Below are 23,275 nucleotides of genomic sequence, written 5' to 3' on the forward strand. Positions count from 1 at the left end.
GGGCATTTCAGCAGAGAGAAGCTTGAGTGGTACTTATAGTACCTGAGTGGTAGGTTATAGATTAATGCTCATATCTGTTTTCCTGAGTTCATGAAAAAAAAGTTTTGGTCAAGTCTATCTTGCTGCAAGTGAAAAGAAGTTGATTCCCCTGTAACCCACCCTCCCTTTGTGGTTCCCACTGAATAAGCTTTCCTTTTCGCTGGGCATCATCCAATGTGACTAGTCCTTGTCCCTTTAAGGTATGGTCTCTTTGCCAAATAGGGGGTCCCTGGCAGAGCAGAGTGAGAGCTCATCCCTGGGCCCACTCCTTGGAAAGGCTGGCTGGACAGCTCACAGTGCCCATGGTTGGTGGAATGTGGGTGGTGGCCGACCACAATCCAAGGAGAGAACCTGCATCGTTCCATGTGGTCTCCCTCCCCATGACAGGGGCTCTGCCTCCAGAGGCCTCTCCCAGCTTTGGCCTTCGGGAAGCCAACTGGAGAGGTGTGGTAGGTTGTCTGCTTCCTGCCCGCCCACCCACCCCCGCTCATCCTAATATTCCCAGTGGTCTTTCCTCTCACAAAGGTTTCAGAACCAGAGGATGAGCTGACCTAAAAACCACTGTGGGTGCAGCTTTGCAAAGTAATGAATCAGGCAGGGCTTCTGACATGTCTGCTGCAGTTCATTTCAAACAGAGATACAAAATATTATTAAATGTATATTTTTAATAAAGCCAATAGTTATTTTACTTATAGGAGCTTTAAAAGTAAGATACAAAATGTAGAGTTCCAGTTTGGAAGCGTTGTAACTATTCACACGACGTCCTGCTGATGCCCGAGCAAGGCAGTCACGCCCGGCCATGCAAAGGACACAAACACACACACACACACACACACACACACACACATGCGCTTTGGCGAGACCCCTCTGCCAAACGCAGCACCTGGAATTACCAGTGTTCAGAGCAAGGCGGTGCTGAGAACACAGCACCTACAAGGAGACCACACAAACAGCTTCACACAGCCTCACAGCCTGGGGATATGCAGTTACAAAATGGCCTGCTTATTTGAGAAGAACAGACTGGAAAGTGACAATTAGCGGTGTTGGTGTCACCTGCACAGGGCAGCAGGGGCTGACCTCTGTCCAGGGTGAGGTCTCTGGGGGAGGCACTATTAAGACAAGAGGACTTCAGTAGGATAGAACTTGAAATACAAGGTACTGCAGACACGTTACTGAAGGGAAGAGGAAACTACACTACAAGGAGAAACAGCCACAAACAACTTGGACAGATTAGTGCACACACAGTGACGGCTAACACGGACCAGAGCCACGCAGGGTTGGTGCAGAGCACGTGCCTGAAAAGGTCTATGTACAAAATAGTTCTCTGTAAACATGGTGAGGTGAACGTTCAGAACCCACGGTGAGAGGATCATAAGTACAGGCAGCAATGGCATCCCCACACAGCACAAAGGACGACACCCGAGGCCTGGAGACAGCCTGGCGACACAGTACTAAACATTCAGATGGCTGGGCTCAGACTCCCTAGGGGGCCTCTATCATTAGTGTGGATACATACATATACATATATATTTTTTCTTTTTGGTATTTTTAAATATAAATTTACTTATATCCGTAGAAAAATGAGAACATAAACGTGTTATTACAATCTTTGCTGGAAAAGCTTATATGGAGTTAGAAAGAATAAACCATTTATTAGTAGTTAACATATATATTAAAATGGTTTAATGATTTAAGAAAATATAAAAAAAATATTAATACTGTCAAACTTTCATACCAGAAAATATTATGGATTTTTCTCAATTAGACTTTTTCAAAGATGAAATATGAAAAATTTAAATAAGTTTTATATAAAGAACTTCTGTAACCTCAATTAATATACAGTGGGATATGTCTACTCTATAGAGATATATGTATCATTATTTCTCAATTTAAGCACCATTCAATTCTTCTGGATCCATTCTGGCTGGAAAATATCCCAAAATCCACAGGATGTTATCTCTTTAATGGCACACGTTAACTGAAAATGAGGTGGTTTTTTGTTCTTGTTTTTTGAAAGAAAAGACTTAAATTAATTCCTATCTACAGCTTAATTGGTTTGTCTTGAGCCAGCTCACAAATGTTACTGCAATGCTTCAAGTGCAGGTGTCTCTGTGCAGCCTCGTGACCACACCCCCAGGTTTGGAAAATGTGTCGAAACCTCTGGCCATGTGTGGACGGGAGGGCAGCAGGTGCAACTTTATCCTGCACATGGACAGCAGCCAGCTGGCTCATCTCCATGCACCATCAGGAATATGCCTCTAACATCAGTTTTATGATCCTGCTTTTGTAAATCCGGTCAGGACTGCACCCCTTGGGTGCTGCTTGGGGTGGGGAGGGGCTGCCCACCCACAGAAAACCCAGGTGATTGCTTCCAATCACAAATATTCTATACTTTGCCCATTTTGTAGAAGCTTAAATAAAGATAGTGTTGAACAAACCTCCAGCCTCTATATTTGTTATCTTAAAATATTCAATGCATTTTAGGCAGGAGATGTTTTAACTAAAAACCTATATAAAAAATAGCTATGAGATACAGTGACTGATGTGGTCATCACTCAACGTGTTAGGGGGGGGGTTTCAGAAGAATGGTCAGTTTTGCTCTCAGCCTTAGGCCTGGTGCCTTCCCAACACACACAGTGGGACTACAAACTTAAGAGCTGTGTTTCTCAAAATGCGGCCTGTGGCCCACCTGCATCAGAATTGCTGCTTCAAGCTGCTCATTAAGCTTGAAGATCCCCCAGCATCTCCCTGAGGGTCAGAAACCTGTTTCTAGCTGGCCCTCCAGGGGTCTGATGCCTCCAAAGTCTGGGAAACTGGGCCTTAGAGGCTTGGAGCTGCCAACTACCCCCATCCCCAAGGATCCCTGCCTGGGACAGGGGTGCACTGGTCCTCTGGGGGGCTGGTGCCAACTAGGCAGCCAACTAGGATCAGTGGGGACACTGATCCCAACAGCTCTGGGCAGGCGGGCCGGCCCTGGGTCAGTACTGGGGCAAGTAGGCCGGCCTGCGCTCAGCCTTCCCGGGGAAGGCTTTGAAGCCCTTGGGTGCCGCCTTGTGTGCTGGTGGGGGCGGGGGCTGTGGTGGGCTCTGCACATAGGGAAAGGAGGCGGTGCTGCAATCGCTGGTGGCGGCCCACACCGGGGACTGCAGCATCTGCATGCTGTCATTCCACTGGCTGCCGGGGCTGGCAACTGCGTAGAGTGGTGCGCTCGGGCTCGGCAGTGTGCTGGGCAGCGGGGAAGGGTGCTGCCAGGGTGCTTTGGGTGGCCATGTTTTGGTTTTGTTATCCTGAGAGACAAAAGAGGGTTTTTAGTGGCATTTCTGGCGATTCATGATCTTTCCCACTTCCCCAGGGCTCTGGTCCTTATTCCCACCTAGGGGCCAGGGTAGGAGCCCCAGACCCCTCACAGCCCTGGAGCAGCACTGTCTAACTGAACTTGCAACGACAGAAATGTTCTGTGTCTGTGCTATTCACCGCATATGGTTAGCGCCCCTAAGGAACTCAATTTTTATTTATATTTGATTAATTCCAATTTAAACAGCCACATGTGGCTACTGGCTATCACAGTGGATGGCACAATCCCAGGGCTTCCTCTTCATTTGCCTCTGAGTCAGCTGAGATGGTTAATCATGGGAAAAAAAGTTGTTCACCACAAAGAACCCATCACTGCTTTGAAGCCCTCTTAAAACGGAAGCTTTGGAACCGTGCTCATGGTCTGTACCCCATACAGCTGGCCCTTGGTGACCAGAGCAGGGCCCACGATACCTGGTTAACGTCTTCCACTGTGGTAAGAAGAGGCGGTGAGGGTAGCGTGCTGGTCTCCTGCTCTCCACTGCTGTGTTTCCTGAAAGAACCAAGAGCTCAGTGCCGTGGGCACCTGGCTTGCTGCCCAGCTTACCTTGACATGCTAGCCACCTGGTTTTGGGCAATGGTTCTAGGTGGGGAGACCTTGGATCCACTGCATGTGGGGGCTCAGGTGGTCACCACTGAATGGAACACGCCCAGAAGTCATTCATGGGCTTGGGGAGAGCTGGGGGTGGCAGGCATTCGGACAGCCACTGGCTGTTTCAGCTGCTCTGACTATATTGGCTCTGGCTTTTGTTAATTTATTCAACAGATACCAACTGTTTACCATGCCCTGCGGAAGTGGGACTTAAAAGACTGTTAGTTTTAACTAGAAACATGAATAATTTCTGTTATAACGCTGAATGAAAAAGGCAGGAAGGAGCCGGCTCAGGGCCAAGGCGATCAGTCTACTGGCGCTCCTGCCTGCAGACACAGCAGTCTCTGTAGAGGTGGTGCTATAGGTGGCTTCCTCCATGTCTCGTCGGCCTCCCCAGTTTCCCTTGTTGAAAAAAAGACATCTTAAATGCTACGGCTGGCTCAATTCTGCTCCTCCTGCATCCTCCTGTCTCAGTTCACTGGCACCCCCTTTCATACAGATGCTTCAGCCAAAAACTCACACCCTGATTCTTCTCTCTCACACATACCCCACTGCTAATCTCTCACCAGATGCTCCCCCACTTTGTTCAGCTGTCTGCTCAGAGGCCTCCCTGACTCTCATATTTTTTTTAAAGCAGGTTCCATGCCCAGTGTGGAGCCCAATGTGGGGCCTGAACTCATGACCCTGAGAACAAGACCTGAGCTGATACTGAGTCAGATGCTTAACTGACTGAGCCATCTAGGTGCCCCTTCCCCCCATATTTTTCTTCATAGCAACTAACCCAACCTGACATGTTTGGTTTTTCCTTTTTCTTTTCTTCTTCCCAACCTCCCTCCTTTTTTTTTTTTTTTTTTTTTTGAGTAGCCTCCATCCCCAACATGGGGCTTAAACTCATGACCCTCAGATCAGGAGTCTCATGCTCTACCAAATAAGCCAGCCAGGTGCCACTACTTTAAAAAATTTCTTAGACCTGAAAATACTCTACTGTTTTCTTTTGTTCTTTGACAAAGAAACTGAGGATCAGAGAAAGTCAGGCCCTTGTTTGCAGTTGCAAAGTCTACTGGTGAGTCGTGATTAGAACCTGGTCATTCTGGTCCTGCACCTCCCACAGAAAGGCACAGACCAGTTATCAGTAGACCCCATTCTCTAGAACCCTAGAGTTCTAGGTGTTTTTAGCTACCACTTGCATGAGACTTTTTTTGCCAGCAAAGCCTCAGCCAAACCTTAAGTCATCTGGGCTACAAGCCTGCATGGTAGCCATAGAAGACTCAGCAAGACCGTGCTAGCAGAGGCCCTCTGCCTCTGTCACACCAGGGTGACAGGGAGCCATGGGGTTCCTGAGCCTTCCAGAGGAATGAGCTGTGGATCACATTCATGTGCCCCTCTGTCCTCTGCTTACATTTAGAAATCTCTTCATACCTTCTCTGCTTGACAGCAGCAACGAGGTCAGGCCCTGAAAACATGGAGAACAAGCTGTCCCCGTTGGCGGAGGATGTCTCGTCGCTTGAGCTGGCGGAGTCCCCTTGAGCCCCTGACCAGCCACTGTGCAGGCTGTCCCTGAAAGCCAGAGAGATAAGCTGGTCCCGGGCCTCCTGCAGCTGGACAACCCCGAGGCTGCCCCCACTCCCCCAGCCCTAAAGGAACGGTCTTTAGCCCGCACTCCTCTAACAACCAGATCGTGGGCTCATCTCCCCTTCTAAAAACCCAAGCTTTTCTTCCTGTCCCTTATTATATAGAAAGTAACATGTACTCTTCGCTGCCCTTCATTCTTCTCAGAAGCCTGTGCTTTGCATATGAAATTCATGGTAGAGCAAAGAGCTGAAATGGTCTTTAGCTGTCCAGATTTATTAACTGAGTAGAAATAAAGGATGTGAAAAATCAATCTCCAGTTGTCTTCGGGATGCAAAGCTGCAGTTCTCTCAATACGCTGGCATCTGAACTATACACGTTTGCTTTTTGGAAGCTATAAGGATCGCATTCCCTGAATCGCATGGGTCACACAACTATGCCCATTTCAGCACAGAAACCATGTTAAACATTCAATTACGTCACAAACACCGTCAAGTAAGTTCCTAGTTCAGGGCAGAAGACTATGTGTTGAAAATCATCGGTTTATACAAATGGTGTGTTCACAGGGACATACCATGCCACCTGGCATCTTCAAGTCTTGTCACAGAACCCTGACTGCTTAAAGATGTGACCAGGTGTCAGTCTCTCACAGGGGGATGTGGAATTGAGTTGCCTGATGAGGGTGCATGAGGGCCCCATGGGGGATAACCAGGTCCCAAACTCAGCTTCCCTGCCACACCCAGCACTCACCCTTCTGTGAAGAACTCTGGGAAAGGCCAGGTCCGATGGGCATCATCCATGGGTGGCCAGTGGCCCCGGGGGTTGCCTGGGCGGCGGCCGTGTTGCACTTGGCGCTTCTGCTGCATTGCCTGGCTTACTCCTGCCACATAGCGTGCAAACTCGGGGTCTGAACCCACTGCATTAGGACAAAGGGACAGAGAGGGTTTGGGGCCACACTGGCCTCTTGTCTCCTTCTCTGCCTCCTGAGCACATTCTGGTCACACATATACAATGAGAAGTGGCAAGGTGCTGCCTGGCTTGTGGCCCCGGAAGCCAGAGAGTTGGCTGCAGGCCTGGGGCTTTCAGCCAGATGTCTGAGGCTGGGGTGAGGTGTGTACACAGTGACCGTCAAGAAGGGTTATGCCTAAGACAGAGGCAGGCTGAATGTGAAAGACAGAAAGAAGAACACAAAAGGATCCACGATTAAATTTTAAAGACAAATACCAGACACTTAAAAATTTTTCAATGTCTGGTGCTATGTACATAACACTTAGGAAGTCACATTATGTCTTTAGTGAACTAATAACCTGAGAGTTATCAAAGCATCAGGGTCATCCAGATAGAGGTATGTCATTCCCACTTGGCCCAACTCGAATCGAGGATTTTCTTGGGATATTGGATGGCAGATCTACTCATTCAATCTGAAGATAGTAAGAGTGTTAATGAATGAGGTGAAATTTAATAATTTAAGAAGTATTAAGAGGTGACTAAAAACATACTGGAGAGAGCTGAGTAAGGACAAGCAGGACAGTACAAGTGGGAGAAAAGAAAGCATAGAGGGTGTTGAGACAAAAAGTCAAACAAGAAGATATAGCATGAAAGGATCTCTGGTTCACAAACTGAGTATGACTCAGCAGTGTATACTTTTCAGCTTCAAGCTAGGAGAGCTACTAGGCATAATCTCATTATTAGCTTGTCCCCAGGGCACTGCCACAGGACTACTGCATGAGACTGTGCTGTGTGTGCAGCGCACAAGGATGCCCACAGCTGGGGAGGGGAGCAGTGGAGCCCAAATCAAGGCCTGCTTCTCAGGGAGTCAAGCCATGCCTCTGGGGCTACAGGTGCCCTGTCCAGAGGGAGTGCTCTGCTCTCACTGGCCCTGCCCGAGAGGGTGCCTTCTGGGATTCATCTATCCAAGGAGTGCCCTTCCTTAATTTGGGAAAGGGGCTATATAGACCTTATGCCCTCAGGGTGGGGTCTGCAGGAAGGTACAGTAAGGACCTGCAGGTCACAAAGGAACACACGGCAGATAACACTAGTAGGATTTGTAACCTAAAGACATAGAGGCCATTCAGGCCTCAACAAAGATCAAAGACGGTAAAATCCTGCCAGACACCACTTATACTCTGGATTTATTTTTAAATTTTTAAAAATATTTATTTATTTATTTACTTACTTATTTATTTACTTATTTATTTATTCACTCATTCATTCATTCATTCATTCATTCATTCATTCATTCATTCATGAGAGACACAGAGAGAGGGGTAGAGAGAGACAGAGAGAGAGAGAGAGAGAGAGAGAGAGGCAGAGACAGAGGCAGAGGGAGAAGCAGGCTCCATGCAGGGAGCCTGACGCAGGACTAGATCCCAAGTCTCCAGGATCACACTCTGGGCCGAAGGCAGCGCTAAATCGCTGAGCCACCGGGACTGCCCTATATTCTGGATTTAATTACCCACCTATCAAAAGATGTACAGACTGTTTCACAGCAGTTGAGAAAATGTGCCCTGCCGCACCCATTGCAGCCAGTGGCAGCCACGTGGGCCTGCTCTTCCACAGCAGGTGGAACTGTTTGCCCTTCTGCACCCCAGGGTGCCAGGCTGCCCACATCCACCACCCAAGGGAAGCAAGAATAAGAAAGTGTGAGCAGCAGTAGGAGGGATTTTTAGACCTAAGAAAACATTTCTTTCCATTTGTAGCTAATGCTGGGTTGTTTCAGCAGGGAATTCCTCTTCTGCTGGTTATTTATATAAATATTTCCTATAGTTATTTCTATATTTCACAGTATTTTCCTTGTGAATGAAATATATTTTCCACTCTGTATACCTTTTGTTCAATTAGAGAAAAAGAGTAATGGATTTCTATGTATTTATGTTGCATGTACCCACCATGCCAGACTTGCTTAATAATTCTGGTTTTTTTATTGAGGAATCTTGTTTTTTTTCCTCCCCCCAATTCTATTGCCAGCAAAGAGATGTGCTTTTCAATGCATCTTTTTCTAAAGCTTATACTTATCTTGCTGTATTTTTCTAAAAAGTCCAAGACAAAGTTACATGCCATTGGCAGTAATAGTTGCCACTCTGTCTGGGGCTTGATTTTAATTGGAATGATTTTGTTTCACTATACAGAGTAATGTTTGCTACTTGTTTTTGATAGATAGTAGTTGTTTTTTTTTTAATGTTTAAGAACTTTCTATTCATGTCTTACTTTGAGGGTTTTTGTTGTTCTTTCTCTTTCTTTTTTTTAGAATCATTGGTATCTTTTATCAAATGTCTCTACAGCATCTATTGTTGTATGAGTTCCTCTCACGTAGTGGAGTGATAATGATGGATTACTGAGCGGTAGTGGAGTCCCTTACACTGCTCCACCTTCCACCCCCCACCCCCCAGTACACTGGATGTAGCAACAGATAACTGCTTTTCCAATCACTGCTAGATTGTCTTGCCTCTATCCACACTCATAAAGAGATGACTACAGTTTGCTTTTGAAGTAACTCTTATAAACTTTTTGTGGTTAAAATCATGTTGGCTTCATAATTACCCTTCCAATTTCTTTCATTAAAATAGATTAAGCAGGTTTTCCATTTCTTGGTACAATTTTGGTGATGTGTATTTTATTTGGAAAGAAGTCATTTTTCCATTCAGTTTTCAAATATATTGTCATCAAGTCATTTGTAGTAATGTCTTAAACTTCTTTTAACCTCTCCTATTTCTGGAGTGACATCTCCTTTCTCTTTCCTAATCTTGTTTCTTTTTGCTCTCTCTTATTGAGGTTTATAATAAATTGGTTTATAATAAATACAATACCTATTTTGTTGGTCTTCAAGAGACTCTTCTTTTAGATTTTATTTACAATTTCTATTATGTTTTTCCTTTAAATCTAATTAATCTTAGTTTTTCTCCTTCACTGATTCCTCTTCCTAGTTTATTTGTTTCTAGGTTCTTTTTCTAATTTCCTAAGATAACTCTGGTGGTATTTTCATATGTTCAGGCCAGGAGAAGCCATATTCTCTAAAGGCAGGAGGGTGCTCCACCAGCTTTCATACATCCTAGAGTTTAGGCAAAGAATAATCACACAAGTTATGTAATCAGGAAAAAGCAGCTCACAAACGGCCTGCCACCTTGGCTCCCATGAATGGGAGAGCCCAGCCTGAAGCCCACTTGAACTATGGCATGTAGAGCCATTCTGGTAACTTCTCTTAGCCTCAACCACATCCTCTGTACAGTGAGAAAAACAGTGGTCCTTACAGCCTCATTTTCACCACTGCTGCCTTCCTTTGCTAGATGTGTTCTATACTTGCCATCCGACAGTCAGAAAACATCTTTAAAGGGAAATTGGGTCACCTGCCCCCACAAGTAAGGCTGCTGTGTTGGATAGGCCCTGTGAATCCTCAGTGACTATATTTATGTGAAAATCTCAAGGTGGGGAGGAAGAGTCCACATACCTGCAGGATCAAAAGGCAGAATCTCTCCCAACATCCCAAAGACACCATCACTTTGGTCACGGTTTGGCCAGGTGTTATTTCTAGGTCCCTGTGGCTTCTGCCCCAAAACCTCCGACATCACATTATCCATATAGCTGCTCACCAGACCCAAGCTGTACAAGTCGGAACTGAGATCAGATATGCCAGGCCACTGGCCAAGAGGGGACAGGCCTGCTCCAACAGGCTGTGCTGGCTGCTGGCCTGAGCCATGTACCCATTTCCCAGGGGCCCGAGGCTGGGGTGGGGGCTGCTGAGGTCCAATGGGTTGGAGCAGGTGTTGGTAGTACTGGACTTGGGGTTGTTGTTGCTTTGGGGATTGCTGCTGAGGCGGCAGGCCCGGCTGGGAAGTCAGAGTTGTGTGGGCCCCAGCCTGGGGTGGCCGTGGTGGAGGGGGCACTGGCAGTGGTGGCTGCTGTGGCTGCATGGCTCCTGCGTTCTGTTCAGTCACCATGGCTGTGGCGGCAGAGTTACGCCTTGTCACCAACGGGGAGCCCTGATGTGACTGGCCCATGTTAAAGCCAGAGAGAAAATCTATCACCTCCTGCATTTCCTGATCGGTTGGTAAATTCATACCCTTCTCATCCTTGCCATCATCCCCTTGCAGGAAGTTGTCACGCCTCTCCATGAGAAAACCATTGGCTATTTGATTACTGGAATTCTGCGCTGACTGTGAAGGGTCTGTAGTCCTAGGGAAATTACCAATGTTCAAAATGCTTTGTAACCTTGAATCAATATTGCTGGGCATTTTGGTCTTCTCTTCCGAACACCCAGCTATGAAGAGGTTTTTGGAAGGAGTATTTGGGATGGAGTAATTTGTGCTGCTACTAGAGCTGGTACATGAAGCTTTCTTGGTGAACCGGGATGTCAGTTTGGAGAATGTCTTCTGCAGGCCACCTGAAGATTTGTTTCCATTCCCAGAAGGCAGGTCAGACTGATTCCCAAAATCGCATATCTCCCTTTGAAGCTGGATCTGTATGCAGGGTAAAGCTTGTTCCCTATTTAAACAGAAATTTATTTAAAAATTAAAAAAGATAAACATGCAAATTGGATGACGAAATGGATCTCTTTGCATTTAAGAAAGACTTTAGGGACAAAAAAATATCTCCCTAGTTGGGGGACGCCTGAGTGGCTCATCAGTTGAGCTTCTACCTTCGGCTCAGGGTGTGATCTCACACCCTGGGATCAAGCGAGTCCCACATCGGGCTCCCCATGGGGAGCTTACTTCTCCCTCTGCCTGTGTCTCTGTCTCTCTGTATTTCTCATGAATAAATTAATAAAAATCTTTAAAAAAAAAATCTCTCTAGTTGGTATCAGGTTCACTTATTTTATAGATAAAATGAACGCCTGAGATTTAAGTGTACATAAGACTGATCCAGCTGAGGAATGTGGATAAATCTACACAGGGGCAGAGGGGGGCGAGCAGGACTCAGCGACACTATATAGTACTGTTGTCCTTGGAAGTAACTTATAGACAGTGTCAAGGACAGATGGTTGTTACTTCCAAGGTTTTCCGAGCACTTTTTCTAGTACTAAAAGAGAGTCCCAGAGATGGAAAGGGTATGAGGCTGAGGCAGGCGATAGCTGCTGTTACCTTGGATAAGCTACCTCAGTGTTCTGGGACCTCAGCACTCAGGAGTTAAGAAAGGGGACACATGGCTAGATGTTTAAGGTCCCTACCATTCCCAAGTTCATAATTCCTAAAGACAATCTTATAACTGTCAGCTACTTTCAGATATAAATAAATTTCATGTAGGCTAGAAGTAATTTTTTTTTCCTAAAATTTATTTATTCATGAGAGACACAGAGAGAGAGAGTCAGAGACAGAGACAGAGGGAGAAGCAGGCTCCCCGTGGGGAGCCTGATGCGGGACTCGATCTCAGGACCTGGGATCACGCTCTGAGCCAAAGGCAGATAGATGCTCAACCACTGAGCAACCCAGGGGCCCTAGAAGTAAATTTTTTAAACATTTCTCTGGTCTCAGTTCTTAAGAACACGAGTCAGGCTAAAATCCTCTTGATGGACTTACTCTCTCTTTTTTTTAAAAGGTTGCCCTGCCTGTGTGTATAGATCTACCTCTCTAAGCCAATTTTTAATTTATTTTTATTTACTTGTAAAGACTTTGTTTATTCATGAGAGACACAGAGAGAGGCAGAGACACAGGCAGAGGGAGAAGCAGGCTCCCCGTGGGGAGCCTGATATGGGACTCAATACTGGGACCCCAGGATCACATCCTGGCCACCCAGGCGTTCCATGGACTTACTCTCAAATGATAAAACAAAGAAAGGCAAACATGTTAAGTAACTGAGGAATCTGGGTAAAGGGCAGAGAGCAATTCTTGGTACTACCACAACTTTTCTGTAAATTTGAACTTATTCCAAAATTAAGTCACCCAAAATTTTTCTTTCTTGCCTTCCTTATATCCATCAGTGACGTGGGCACACATAAAACTGTATGTGGTGGCACTGTCCCTACATATGAGCCTGAATGTAAACTACTACAAGTGACTAACAGGGATACCCACCTCCCTGCCCTCCAGCGGTTGAGGTCCAGCACGGCTGTGTAGAGCACGTCCACCAGTCCCAGGGTCTTCTCAGGATCAAGGCTTCTCTGCAGCAGGGACATGGTTGCAGGGTCTTCTTTCAGGCACCTAGGCACAAACCAGGTTGTGTCAGTATGGGATACACTTCTCTGAATAAGTATTTCAAGCAGGCCTCATACAAAAGGCTGCAATTTTTACATGCTTTTGGCACCAAATAAAAATTTGGCAATTAAAGACCAGTTAGAGAATGACAAGGTTCTCACTGGAACTTGCTGCAGAAGGAAGAGGAAGCAATAGGGTGCAGGATCTCCTTGGACTTCTAATCATCTGGAGTCTGTTTAGGAGGAAGAGCAGGGCTCGGTGGACGGGCTACCTTCTGGGGGCCTAATGCCCTCACTGTCCACACCGGCTCCAGCCTGGACTTTCCGTCCTACCATGTTCAGATTCTGTGACCTGACACAGTTATCTATTCCTCTGCAAACCCTTTCCAAAACACCCCTGCCTCTGCTTCCTCCACAGCGCTTCACACCTGCACCCAAGAAACTAAAGGTCAATGGAGGGAAAAAAAACCCAGATTCACTGAAAATTTCAGGTAAGCAACAAACACAGCCTTCCCATAAATGAATGTTTTCCCTTTCCAAGCTGACCACTTCAACCTGCATCTGCTCTCCTCAGAGCTTGGCCACTCCTGCTGCTTCTCCTCTTCTTTCCTATCACAGTGCTCACGTCACTGACATGAGATCTGCTCCCTCTCCTCACCACTGACCCACCAGCTCAAGTACCCATGCCCGCACTCCCGGCCTGACCCTCCGGTCATGGCAGGAGACCTGCTCTGCCACAGGCTGACCCTCCAGCCGAGCACTGCCTGCCCTATATCTCTTGCTTTCCTGAGGACCCTGCTCACCTAATCACCCTCTCTCTCACTCCCTGTGACATTCCTTTGTGCCAGCAAACCAGCCTCATGGACCAGCGTTTTTCTCTTAGCTCTACATTCCCTTCTGCTAACTTTTCTGCTCCCCCTTTTAGCAAAACACATCATCTCTTCCTTTTCCTTACCTCCTTGTCTCCCCTCACCCCACTCCCGCTGGGCTTTGATCGACATAACTCCACAAGAATAGCTTTTACCAAACAACTTTGATCTTGCCAGTGTCAAAGGTCAATTACCTGTTCCATCTTACTCAATCTCTCAGCAATGTTGTGCAATACTTCTTTCCTCCTAGAGCACTATCTTCTGTAGCTCAGTGACCCAAACTTGCTCAACTCTCCTCCCACCCCAGCTAGCAAGCTCCTTCCTGGTCTCCTCTGCTGACTCCTCCTGCTCCGCTTCCCCTATCTGTGTATGGCAGCGCTTTGTCTTTCCTGGGATTTGTCTTTTCTCCCTACACTGCTGTGTCTGGTCCTGCAGCTGTACAGACCATCCTCCACTGAACACTCATAGTCTCTTCACCAGCTGACCCCCTTCTCCCAAACCCCATTCTCCCATATCTAACTGCACACTTGACATCTCTTGGGTACATCTCACAGGCAGCCTGGTCAGCACAACGGATTCCTCTCCTCTCCATCAAAAACCACTCTATGCTTCCTTCATTAGTAAACAACAGAGCTGTCTATCCCCAACTTACACATCATGGCTAGCTACCTACAGCCCACACCAGTCCATCAGCAAATCCTAACAGCCCTTCTTCCAAAACACATTCTCAGTCCAAGCACTTCTCGCCACCTCCCTCATTATGGTTCTACTCCAAGAAGCCAGTAGCATCTGTGTCTGAGGACCCACCTCCCAGCTGGTCTCCTTTCCTCACTCCTGTCCCTCCCAGCCCACCCTCCCCAGCCAGAGTGAGCCTCTGATAGCACAAATCAGAACAATCATTCCCCTCTTTAAAACCCTCCAGTGGCATCCTGTCATGATTGAAATAAAATCTAACCAGCCCTCGAGGGTTTTGGGGACCTGGTCCCTCCTGCCTCGCTGGCCACACCACTCTGGCCACTGTTACCTCCATTCTCTTGTCCCAGTCACAAGACCCTTTACTTGCTCCCTGAATATGTTGGATTTGTCCACATCTCAGGACCTTTGCTTTTGCTGCCTCGGCCCAGACTGTTCTCTCCTGAGAGCTGCTTCCCAGCATTCAGGCCCTCACTGCCCACTCAGGATACCTCCACTAAGAGGCCTCTTCTGAGAGGCAGAATCAGGAAGATGTCAGTGTGCTCATAGGCACTCTGGGAGTTAAATGGTGAAATCAACACTTGCAAAGCCATCCTAAGGAGGCAGCAGCACTCTTCAACATGACTTAACGCTTGAAAAGAAATCTATCAGTGAAGATGTGAGCCAGCTTGCCTCAGAAACCCTGCAAAAGGCAAGCTCCTCCAGTGCCCAACCAGACCTTGGACTCCTGGGAGAGAATCTTGGCCAGTGAACCTGGCCAGGGTTCATGTACCCAATTCTCTCAGCCTGGAATTGCTGATTATTAGGACATACTTGCTCTGTGCTCCCAAGCCATTCCTGGCTGTGATTTGGCTGGTCACATATGTTTGCCCACTAGGAGAGCATTTGCTGGTCATGCAGAAGAAGTACTACACTTGCTGGTGAGAATAATCTCTCTGAAAATCAACACACTGGCACTTTTATTTATCAGTCTTGAGAGTTGAACAATAGAATCCCCTTAAGAGACTAAACCCATTCTTTTGGCCAATCACACAGACTTGCTTAAAATCCTCTACCTGTTCTTAGATAAAAATCCAAGTGCCTTGGGGGAACCTGCACATCCTGGCTTCTCTGGCTCTCTCTTCACGGCCACCTACCACATCTCCAGCCATGCCAGTTCACTCCCCAGGGCTTTTGCATTTGCTATTTCTTCTACCTGGAAGAAATGCTTTTCCCTTCTGCTCTCTATGTGGCTGGCTTCTCTCAAATGTCCTATCTTCAAGGAAGGACCCTTTGTGACTGACCTCTTCATCCAAAATGGCCTCCCCTCCCTGGCGCTACCTCAGTTATTCTCCATCATAGACATCATTCTACTCTTATCCCCTCATACATGTACCAGGCTTTGAATTGGACTCATGCTTGTTGGCTGTCCCCTCACTCTCCCTCCCATTACAAAGTTGACTCTATTAGAGGCGGAGACCGTCTTGCTCATACTTAAATTCCCAGACCCCAGACAGTGTCTCCCACATAGTAGGTATTCAGTAAGTATTTGCTGAAAGGAAGGATGGATCGACAACTTAAATAAGACAGTTAAAAAATCTAAATAAGGTATTACTTGGTTTTGAAAAAAATCCTATCTGGCAGTGTGATACACCATTTTTTTTAAAAGCAAAGGATGTAATAAATTCTTGGCTGTCTTTGCTAACAATTCCATTTTTCCAAAGGTGGAATAAAGCATTCACTTCTGTTTGCGTTCTTCTTAACAAGCATGTAGTTTATACTTAGAAACAAAAACAAGTTATTTTGAAAACATTGTGTTTTTACCAAGAGCCACCAGAGGGAGCCTCTCCAAGAAATTATAGTCCATAAGGTCTTTCACGGAGGTTCAATGAATTACAAAGGAAATCAATCATACATGGAGAGTTCTGGAAGTAAACTGCAGTGTTAACCATTTAATTACTAGTTGTTTCTATTCACCTAATTATTCAAAAGTTCAAAATGTTTTCTCTAAAATGGGAATCCTGGTTAAGTTTAATATTTTTCAATAAGAACCTGAATCGGGAAACAAATGAATTCAGGAACCCAAAAATCTTACAGAAAAGTGAGCTTCTGATTTATTGTTTGATAGGAAGGAAGATATGTATATAAATTAACAGTATACCATCTCAATAAGAAATAAAAAACTTAGGGGGAGGAGGGAACTCCTAGAAGGGAGGTTTGGGGACATGAAGTGAACTGCTTGCCTTTCCTTAACATACCAAGTCCTAGAACTTTTGGCAGAGTCTACCATTGGACCCTCACAGTTCAAGGAGAAATGGTTTAAATACAACTCAAATAAATTACTCAGTTGCCACTTTAGTCCACACAAGCACCAAGAGTGCCATCATGCCTTACTACATCTCTATCCACCAAAATGTTTCAAGACTTTTCTACGTGGTTACTCATTCATATCACAATCTTAATAACAGAAGCCTTCTAACAGATGCTCAGTTTTTGCTATTTATTCATAAGGTTATGATGCTGATCCTCTAGTTGGATTTATATGCACATCACAAGGATAAATCCCCAGAGGTGGAACTGTGGAACTCCTGAGATCACATCTCTTATTTTAGGCTTCTTTTTTTTTTTTTTTTTTTTAATTTTTTTTTTATTATTTTTTTTTATTTTAGGCTTCTGATACACTGAACTGCCCTCCAGTAATGCCGTATGATTTATCCACCTCCTGTACCTGTTTTTGTACAGTCTGGCCAAAACCTTTATTTTCTTTTTCTTTTTTTCAAATTTATTTATTATTTTAAAACAATTTAACAACATGAAGGGCAAAAACAACATTGTATTGTTTCTTCACTCTGCCTTTATCAGGTGAGGTTACATATTTTCTTCATCTATTTGTTGACTGTGTGTCTTTTTGGTTACTTATTCATGCACCTTGTCCATTTTCTTACTAATCTGTAGGAGCTTCTGTTTTAAAAAACTACAAAGGATACTTTATCTATTTTAAGGCTATAAATGTAATTAAATAATTAAAAATAAAAATGGCTCAGTCCGTCCCCAGACTTATTTTGTTTTTAAAGATTTTATTTATTTATTCATGAGAGAGACAGAAAGAGAGAGGCAGAGAAACAGGCAGAGGGCAAAGCAGGCTCCATGCAGGGTGCCAGACGTGGGACTCGATCCCGGGACTCCAGGATCACACCCTGGGCCAAAGGCAGGCGCTAAACCGCTGAGCTACCCAGGGATCCCCCCACCCCCAGACTTGTAATAGCATGAGTCCAAGACCATCAGGGTTGTTACTGAAACAGAGGAGGAGAAAGGATTCTACGTTCTGTGCTCAGCTTTAGAGAAGCACTGGTGACTTTGAGAAAATTATGTACTCTATTCAAAAGCTGTGGACTCAGTAACAGAGAAGATAATGTTGCTCATTGTGACACATGAGTATACAACATTTTACTTACATTATTGGTCAAAAAAACCTTATTTTTCAGACATCCTGGCTTCCTTATCATAGACTGATAACCATGACATATCATTGCCCATGTACTTGTACAAGTAGCAAGACCTGACATGTCACTTAATGCAGGATTTGTCCAAAACAAAGCACTCTTTTCAAAGATGTGGGAACTTCAATCAGAGCTTAAGCTTGTGTTAAGAGTCACATTACCATGTGGATGGGACTTGAACCACAATTCTGGAGCCCTCTAAACTGATCTGGGGGGCATAGGCTTCTTTATTTTCAATCTGTGCTGTGTCAACTACCACCTAAAAGAGAGAGAGAGAAACAATAATCAGCTTTCAGAGAGGAAAATGAATTACAAACAAATTCAATAGATGAGCCTACTAATACTGAGAGACTCTGGCAAGCACTATTCTCATGGCAAGGCAATTGTGCAGAGGCCAGTCAAGAGCCGCATGAAGACAAATATAAGTAATAAAAATGACTGAACACAGTAATACTTCAATAAACAGAAACCAAACTCTGGGTGCAGGATGTACTGAACTTTGTAAGCACTTTTAGTACTTTTTCCAAATCATAAATATGTTAATTAGGAATGATTTTTGTTTCCTTTTAGTATTTTTTTACTTTATGCACTTGAAAGTAAAACTGTCATTAAAAATCTAACCACAGCTTCAGAAAAGTCCATTTGTAATGACTGAATACAAGCTAGAAGTGGATGAAGGTTTTTTTAAAAAGTTCATTTTATCCTCAACCATCGATAAAAACAACTAGGTCAGAAAGGTGAAGGTGATTCTTCTCTCAAAGATTTCTTCTTTTCTCTTTCTCTCTCTCTCTTTTTTTTTTTTTTAAGAGAGAGAGAGAATGTGTGAGCAGGGGGTAGGGCAGAAGGAACAGAGGGACAGAGAGACCTGACGTGGGGCTGAGATCTCACAACCTTTAGATCATGACCTGAGCCAAAATCAAGAGTCAGATGCTTAACTGATTGACCCAGCCAGTTATCCCAATGGTTTCTTATTTGGAGTAGTCTTTAATATTACACAGGTGAGGTAGTAGCCTAGGTAATTTAGAGTTTGACAAAATGATTAATATATTTTAAAATAACTAAAAGAATTTAAGAAAATAATCATAAAGCACTTTAAAAATAAATATGTTATGGGTGCCTGGCTGGCCCAGTTGGTAGAGCATTTGACTGTTGATCTCAGGGTCGTGAGTTCGAGCCCCACACTGAATGTTGAGATTACTTAAAAATAAATAAATAAATCTGATATAGTTCAAAAGCCATGCAGAACTGCTTATTATGATTCTAAATTCAGCCTCTAATGGAGCTGATTTCCACTGCTGTAAACAGAGTTCCCACAGCTGGTCTGCAATGTCCTTTGGAAAAGACTTCCTGTCCAAGTAATAGCCATTGTTGGACCAGGCAGGTGTTTCCTCTCTCCGCCTATCTCCAGAGCCCATAATCTAAAGGTTCTTTGTCAGTCACACACAAAGGTGCCCTGGGAGCAAGGAGTAAGGAACTAGAAGAAATTTCTGCTCTCTCCGTAACATGGGACTTTTTTTTTTAACCTACAATGTTTTCCCAAAACAGCCTGTGTGTCCTTCTGCCTTACTTTACCCACTCCTTTCTGGAGAACCTATGCCATGGTTGCCCTAGTTTCAGCCAAAATGATCTTTGCGGGGATCCCTGGGTGGCTCAGCAGTTTAGCACCTGCCTTCAGCCCAGGGTGTGGTCCTGGAGTCCCGGGATTGAGGCCCACATCGGGCTCCCTGCATGGAGCCTGTTTCTCCCTCTGCCTGTGTCTCTGTCTCTCATGAATAAATAAAATCTTTAAAAAAAAAAAAAAAAAAGATCTCTGGGAATACGGATCAATTTCCTAGAGGCAGTGGGTTCTCTCACATATGTCAGCAGGGTGTCTCCAGCTTGATCCTTCTCTTAGGGACTCCTGTATTAAGGACTAGATGCTAAAGGAAGCAGAATAGGGACGCCTGGGTGGCTCAGCAGATTAGCGCCGCCTTCGGCCCGGGGTGTGATCCTGGAGACCCGGGATCAAGTCCCACATCGGGCTCCCTGCATGGAGCTTGCTTCTCCCTCTGCGTATGTCTCTGACTCTCTCTCTGTCTCTCTCTGTGTCTCAGGAATAAATGAATAAAAGATCTTTTAAAAAAAATAAATAAAGGAAGCAGAATTTACTACTGTGGACAGGCCCTCACCTGGTCCTACACAAGGCAGCACCACCCTGAGGTAGGCCACCTGAGCTCTCCTCCATGTGACACAAAAGGACAGCAATCCTCCCAACAGTTCCTTTTTTTTTTTTTTAAGAGTAAATCTTTTTTTTTTTAATTTTTATTTATTTATGATAGTCACACACACAGAGAGAGAGAGAGAGAGAGAGAGGCAGAGACACAGGCAGAGGGAGAAGCAGGCTCCATGCACCGGGAGCCCGACGTGGGATTCGATCCCGGGTCTCCAAGATCACACCCTGGGCCAAAGGCAGGCGCTAAACTGCTGCGCCACCCAGGGATCCCCTCCCAACAGTTCCATTTCTGGATAAAGTGGGAATTAGAGTAAGAAACAGTTTTTTAAATTTTCTTAATCTCTAATTAGTTACCTTTAACCTCTGACTAAAATGCCATATCTTTTCAAAAAGTAGTCATTTAATTCTAGAAAGTGGGATCAAGTATATAAGATTATATGGGTCTTAGATGCCAAACAAAAAGCTAAATGGGGATTTCAGATGTTCATTTCCTGATCCCACCCAACTCTACCAAAAGTTACTCTTCTCTACAAAGGTGAAAAGACTAAAATTATTTCTGAGTTGATGTTATTTTACTGCTAGGAAGGAGATAAAAAGAGAGCTGGAATACAAAGTGACTGGGTGGGGGGATTACTTATACCATGGAGGTTTCTCGGAGGAGGTGGTATTGTGAGCTGACATCATGAAGCTAAGGAGCGTCACATGAAGACTAGAGAGAAGTATTCTCAGGTTAAAAGAGCAGCAAGTGCAAAGGCCTGAGACAGGAAGAAGCATGGCACATCTGAGCATCAGAAAGACATCCACTGTGGCTTCAAGGTAGGGAAGCTGGGCAAAGAGGCTCTCCCCATCAAATCATTACTAACATATGAGTCTCTTTAAAATGAGGACAACTGGGGAGCCCCGGTGGCTCAGCGGTTTAGCACCGCCTGCAGCCCGGGGTGTGATCCTGGAGACCCTGGATAGAGTCCCACGTCAGGCTCCCTGCGTGTAGCCTGCTTCTCCCTCTGCCTGTGTCTCTGCCTCTCCCTCTCTCCTCTCTGTATATACTCATGAATAAATAAATATAATCTTAAAAAAATAAAAATAAAATGAGAACAACCTACAACTTCATTTTGCAACTAGGTTTCCTATGAATACATATTATCAATCTATAAAAGACAACAAAAAAGCTTTTTTTATCCTGCTTTTTCCTTTACCTTCTCCACGTGGTCTACACCCTGTAATGCCAAATATTCAGTATTTCCACACCTGTGCCCACACCACACACTCGCATGCTGGGAACACGGCTCTCTGCTCTCCCTCTTCCATGCATCCCACATGTTCACTCACCAGTCCAGCCTGGCCAAACAGCAGCTGCACGGCAGTCTTGCAGGCACCCCGCCACGTGGATGGGCACACCTGGTTCAGTACTTCAGTCACAGGAAGATCATCCCTAGGTGTGATTCCATTATAGCAGCCTGCCTCCTTGATCAGTTGTAACATTGTATGCTATGGATTGAGAAGACGAGAGCTCAAGATAAAGCTGTACAAGATTCTAAAATTTGTCAAAATGAATTTACAGGTCCTCAAGAGAAAAGCACTTTGTTTCAGTCCCTCCAAATCACGTCATTTTAATGTCATAAATAATTATCGTCGGGTATCCTCTGAGAATATGGAAACACATACATCAATACATACATGTGATTTCTATACTAGCACAAAACACAGGATCATATAGTAATTTGCTAATGCAAACTGGTTGAAGAATTTTGAAATTCTGAATCTCTCTAAATAAGGAGCCAAATCATCTGGCAAAAACAAATACCAATGAAAACCTCAACTTTATTTTGGATGACCAAGTGGTCAGGTATGCAGGCTCTGGAAGCAGACTACATAACCTCAAATTCCAGTCTACTACTTTCTAGCTGTGTGAGCCTGGGTCTTAGTTCCTCTATCTGTCAAAGAGAGAAAAGAGCAGTACCCATCTCATGGGTGAGCATTTGATAAATGAGACAGTGCATGTGAAGTACTTGGCACAATGCCTGGCACACACCATGCCTCACAAATGGTCACAATTACTGCAGTATTATGACAAGATTTCTCTTCTTATTGAATTCACAAAGTCTGCTAAAATATTAATCATAAATAGTATTTCATAGTGTACTCTCAAAACACTTTATGTTGAACATTTAACAAAATTTTGAATAAAACTTGGCAAATGTCTCATTAAAATAAGTCGCCACACTCCGCTTTTAGACACCAGTTTACTAATACCTCCTGCCTTGACTTCAGTTTTATTTTTTAATCTATATTCCTTACAAGCCCTTAGGTTTCCCTGAAGAACTATTTCCATGTTCACACTGAAACCCCATGAAAAGCTACCGTCTTAAGTTTCAAGTTGTCGGCGGCCGATTCGTTGAAGGAGACGCCCTTCAGGAAGTGTGATCCTATCTGCACAGGGACGGTGGGAAGCTCACACTGCATGGGCTGCGGGGGAGTCTGCCTCCGCCCCGTCTGCTGCGCTTCAGCCTCACTACAGCAGCCCTATGAGAGTTTTAGGGAGGAGAGGAGAGGTGACCCACAGCACATCTTGCCAAGCCACTTGGTTCACTTGGTGTGGCGAATCTTCCGTACCACAGGATCTCCACCCAGATCTCCCAGAGAGAGAAGCGTACCTGTAAACTGGCTTCAATTGCCTTTGGATTCAGGTGGAAACCAGCTTTCATTGCATATTCACAGTGGCCTAGGCTTTCCAGAGCTATTTTATACGCCTGCAAAAAAATTGATTTTTAAGAATCAAGATTATACAGATTATAAAATGACAATGTCCAGTGATAAAAGAAATTTAAAAATTCTATAGTTAATTAAAAGACTTCAAGCCAACTATCGTCTTACTATTCTTTTTAAAGATTTTAATTTATTTATTTGACAGAGAGAGAGAGAGAGAGAGCGAGCATGCACAAACATGGGGAGCAAGAGAGGAAAAAGCAAACTCCCTGCTGAGCAGGGAGCCCACCTCGGGGCTTGATCCCAGGACCCTGGGATCATGAGGATCATGACCTGAGGCAGAGGCAGATGTTTAACTGACTGAGCCACTCAGGCACCTCATCCATCTTACTATTCTTTCCAATTGGTTCAACATCACCACTTAAACTCCCTCCCTTGTTTGTGTCCTTGGATAACTATGTGCCTGTTCTAAAATACTTACTTGCAAAGCACTGTCGATTTTCATGTTCAGTTCTTTGAGCTGGTGCTCAGGAATTGCTGCGCTTTGAGAACAGAAGAGCTGCTGAACTTCAATGCCTGCCAGGCGGCCGTCACAGCCTCTTTCCCTCAGTCTGGATGTTGCCTGCAACAATAACAGTGGCC

General features: G+C 44.9%; 1 protein-coding gene across 7 annotated transcripts in view; it reads right to left on the reverse strand.

Moving 5' to 3' along the window:
• Window positions 1–684: 684 nt before the first annotated feature.
• Window positions 685–23,275, reverse strand: part of GARRE1 (granule associated Rac and RHOG effector 1) — a 78,996-nt gene continuing 56,405 nt past the window's right edge. For all 7 annotated transcript variants that reach the window (XM_041729634.1, XM_041729648.1, XM_041729626.1 and 4 more), the window contains 11 exons: window positions 23,115–23,255; window positions 22,582–22,677; window positions 22,289–22,450; window positions 21,257–21,415; window positions 17,877–17,974; window positions 12,556–12,681; window positions 9,996–11,029; window positions 6,302–6,467; window positions 5,402–5,539; window positions 3,805–3,883; window positions 685–3,326 (listed from right to left, as the gene is read on the reverse strand). In XM_041729634.1, coding sequence (XP_041585568.1) covers window positions 3,018–3,326; window positions 3,805–3,883; window positions 5,402–5,539; window positions 6,302–6,467; window positions 9,996–11,029; window positions 12,556–12,681; window positions 17,877–17,974; window positions 21,257–21,415; window positions 22,289–22,450; window positions 22,582–22,677; window positions 23,115–23,255 — 2,508 coding nt within the window. In that variant the 3' untranslated portion in view covers window positions 685–3,017. The remainder of the gene's footprint in view (window positions 3,327–3,804; window positions 3,884–5,401; window positions 5,540–6,301; window positions 6,468–9,995; window positions 11,030–12,555; window positions 12,682–17,876; window positions 17,975–21,256; window positions 21,416–22,288; window positions 22,451–22,581; window positions 22,678–23,114; window positions 23,256–23,275) is intronic.

Source organism: Vulpes lagopus, chromosome 2 (genome assembly GCF_018345385.1).
Source record: "Vulpes lagopus strain Blue_001 chromosome 2, ASM1834538v1, whole genome shotgun sequence".
Lineage (NCBI taxonomy): Eukaryota > Metazoa > Chordata > Mammalia > Carnivora > Canidae > Vulpes > Vulpes lagopus.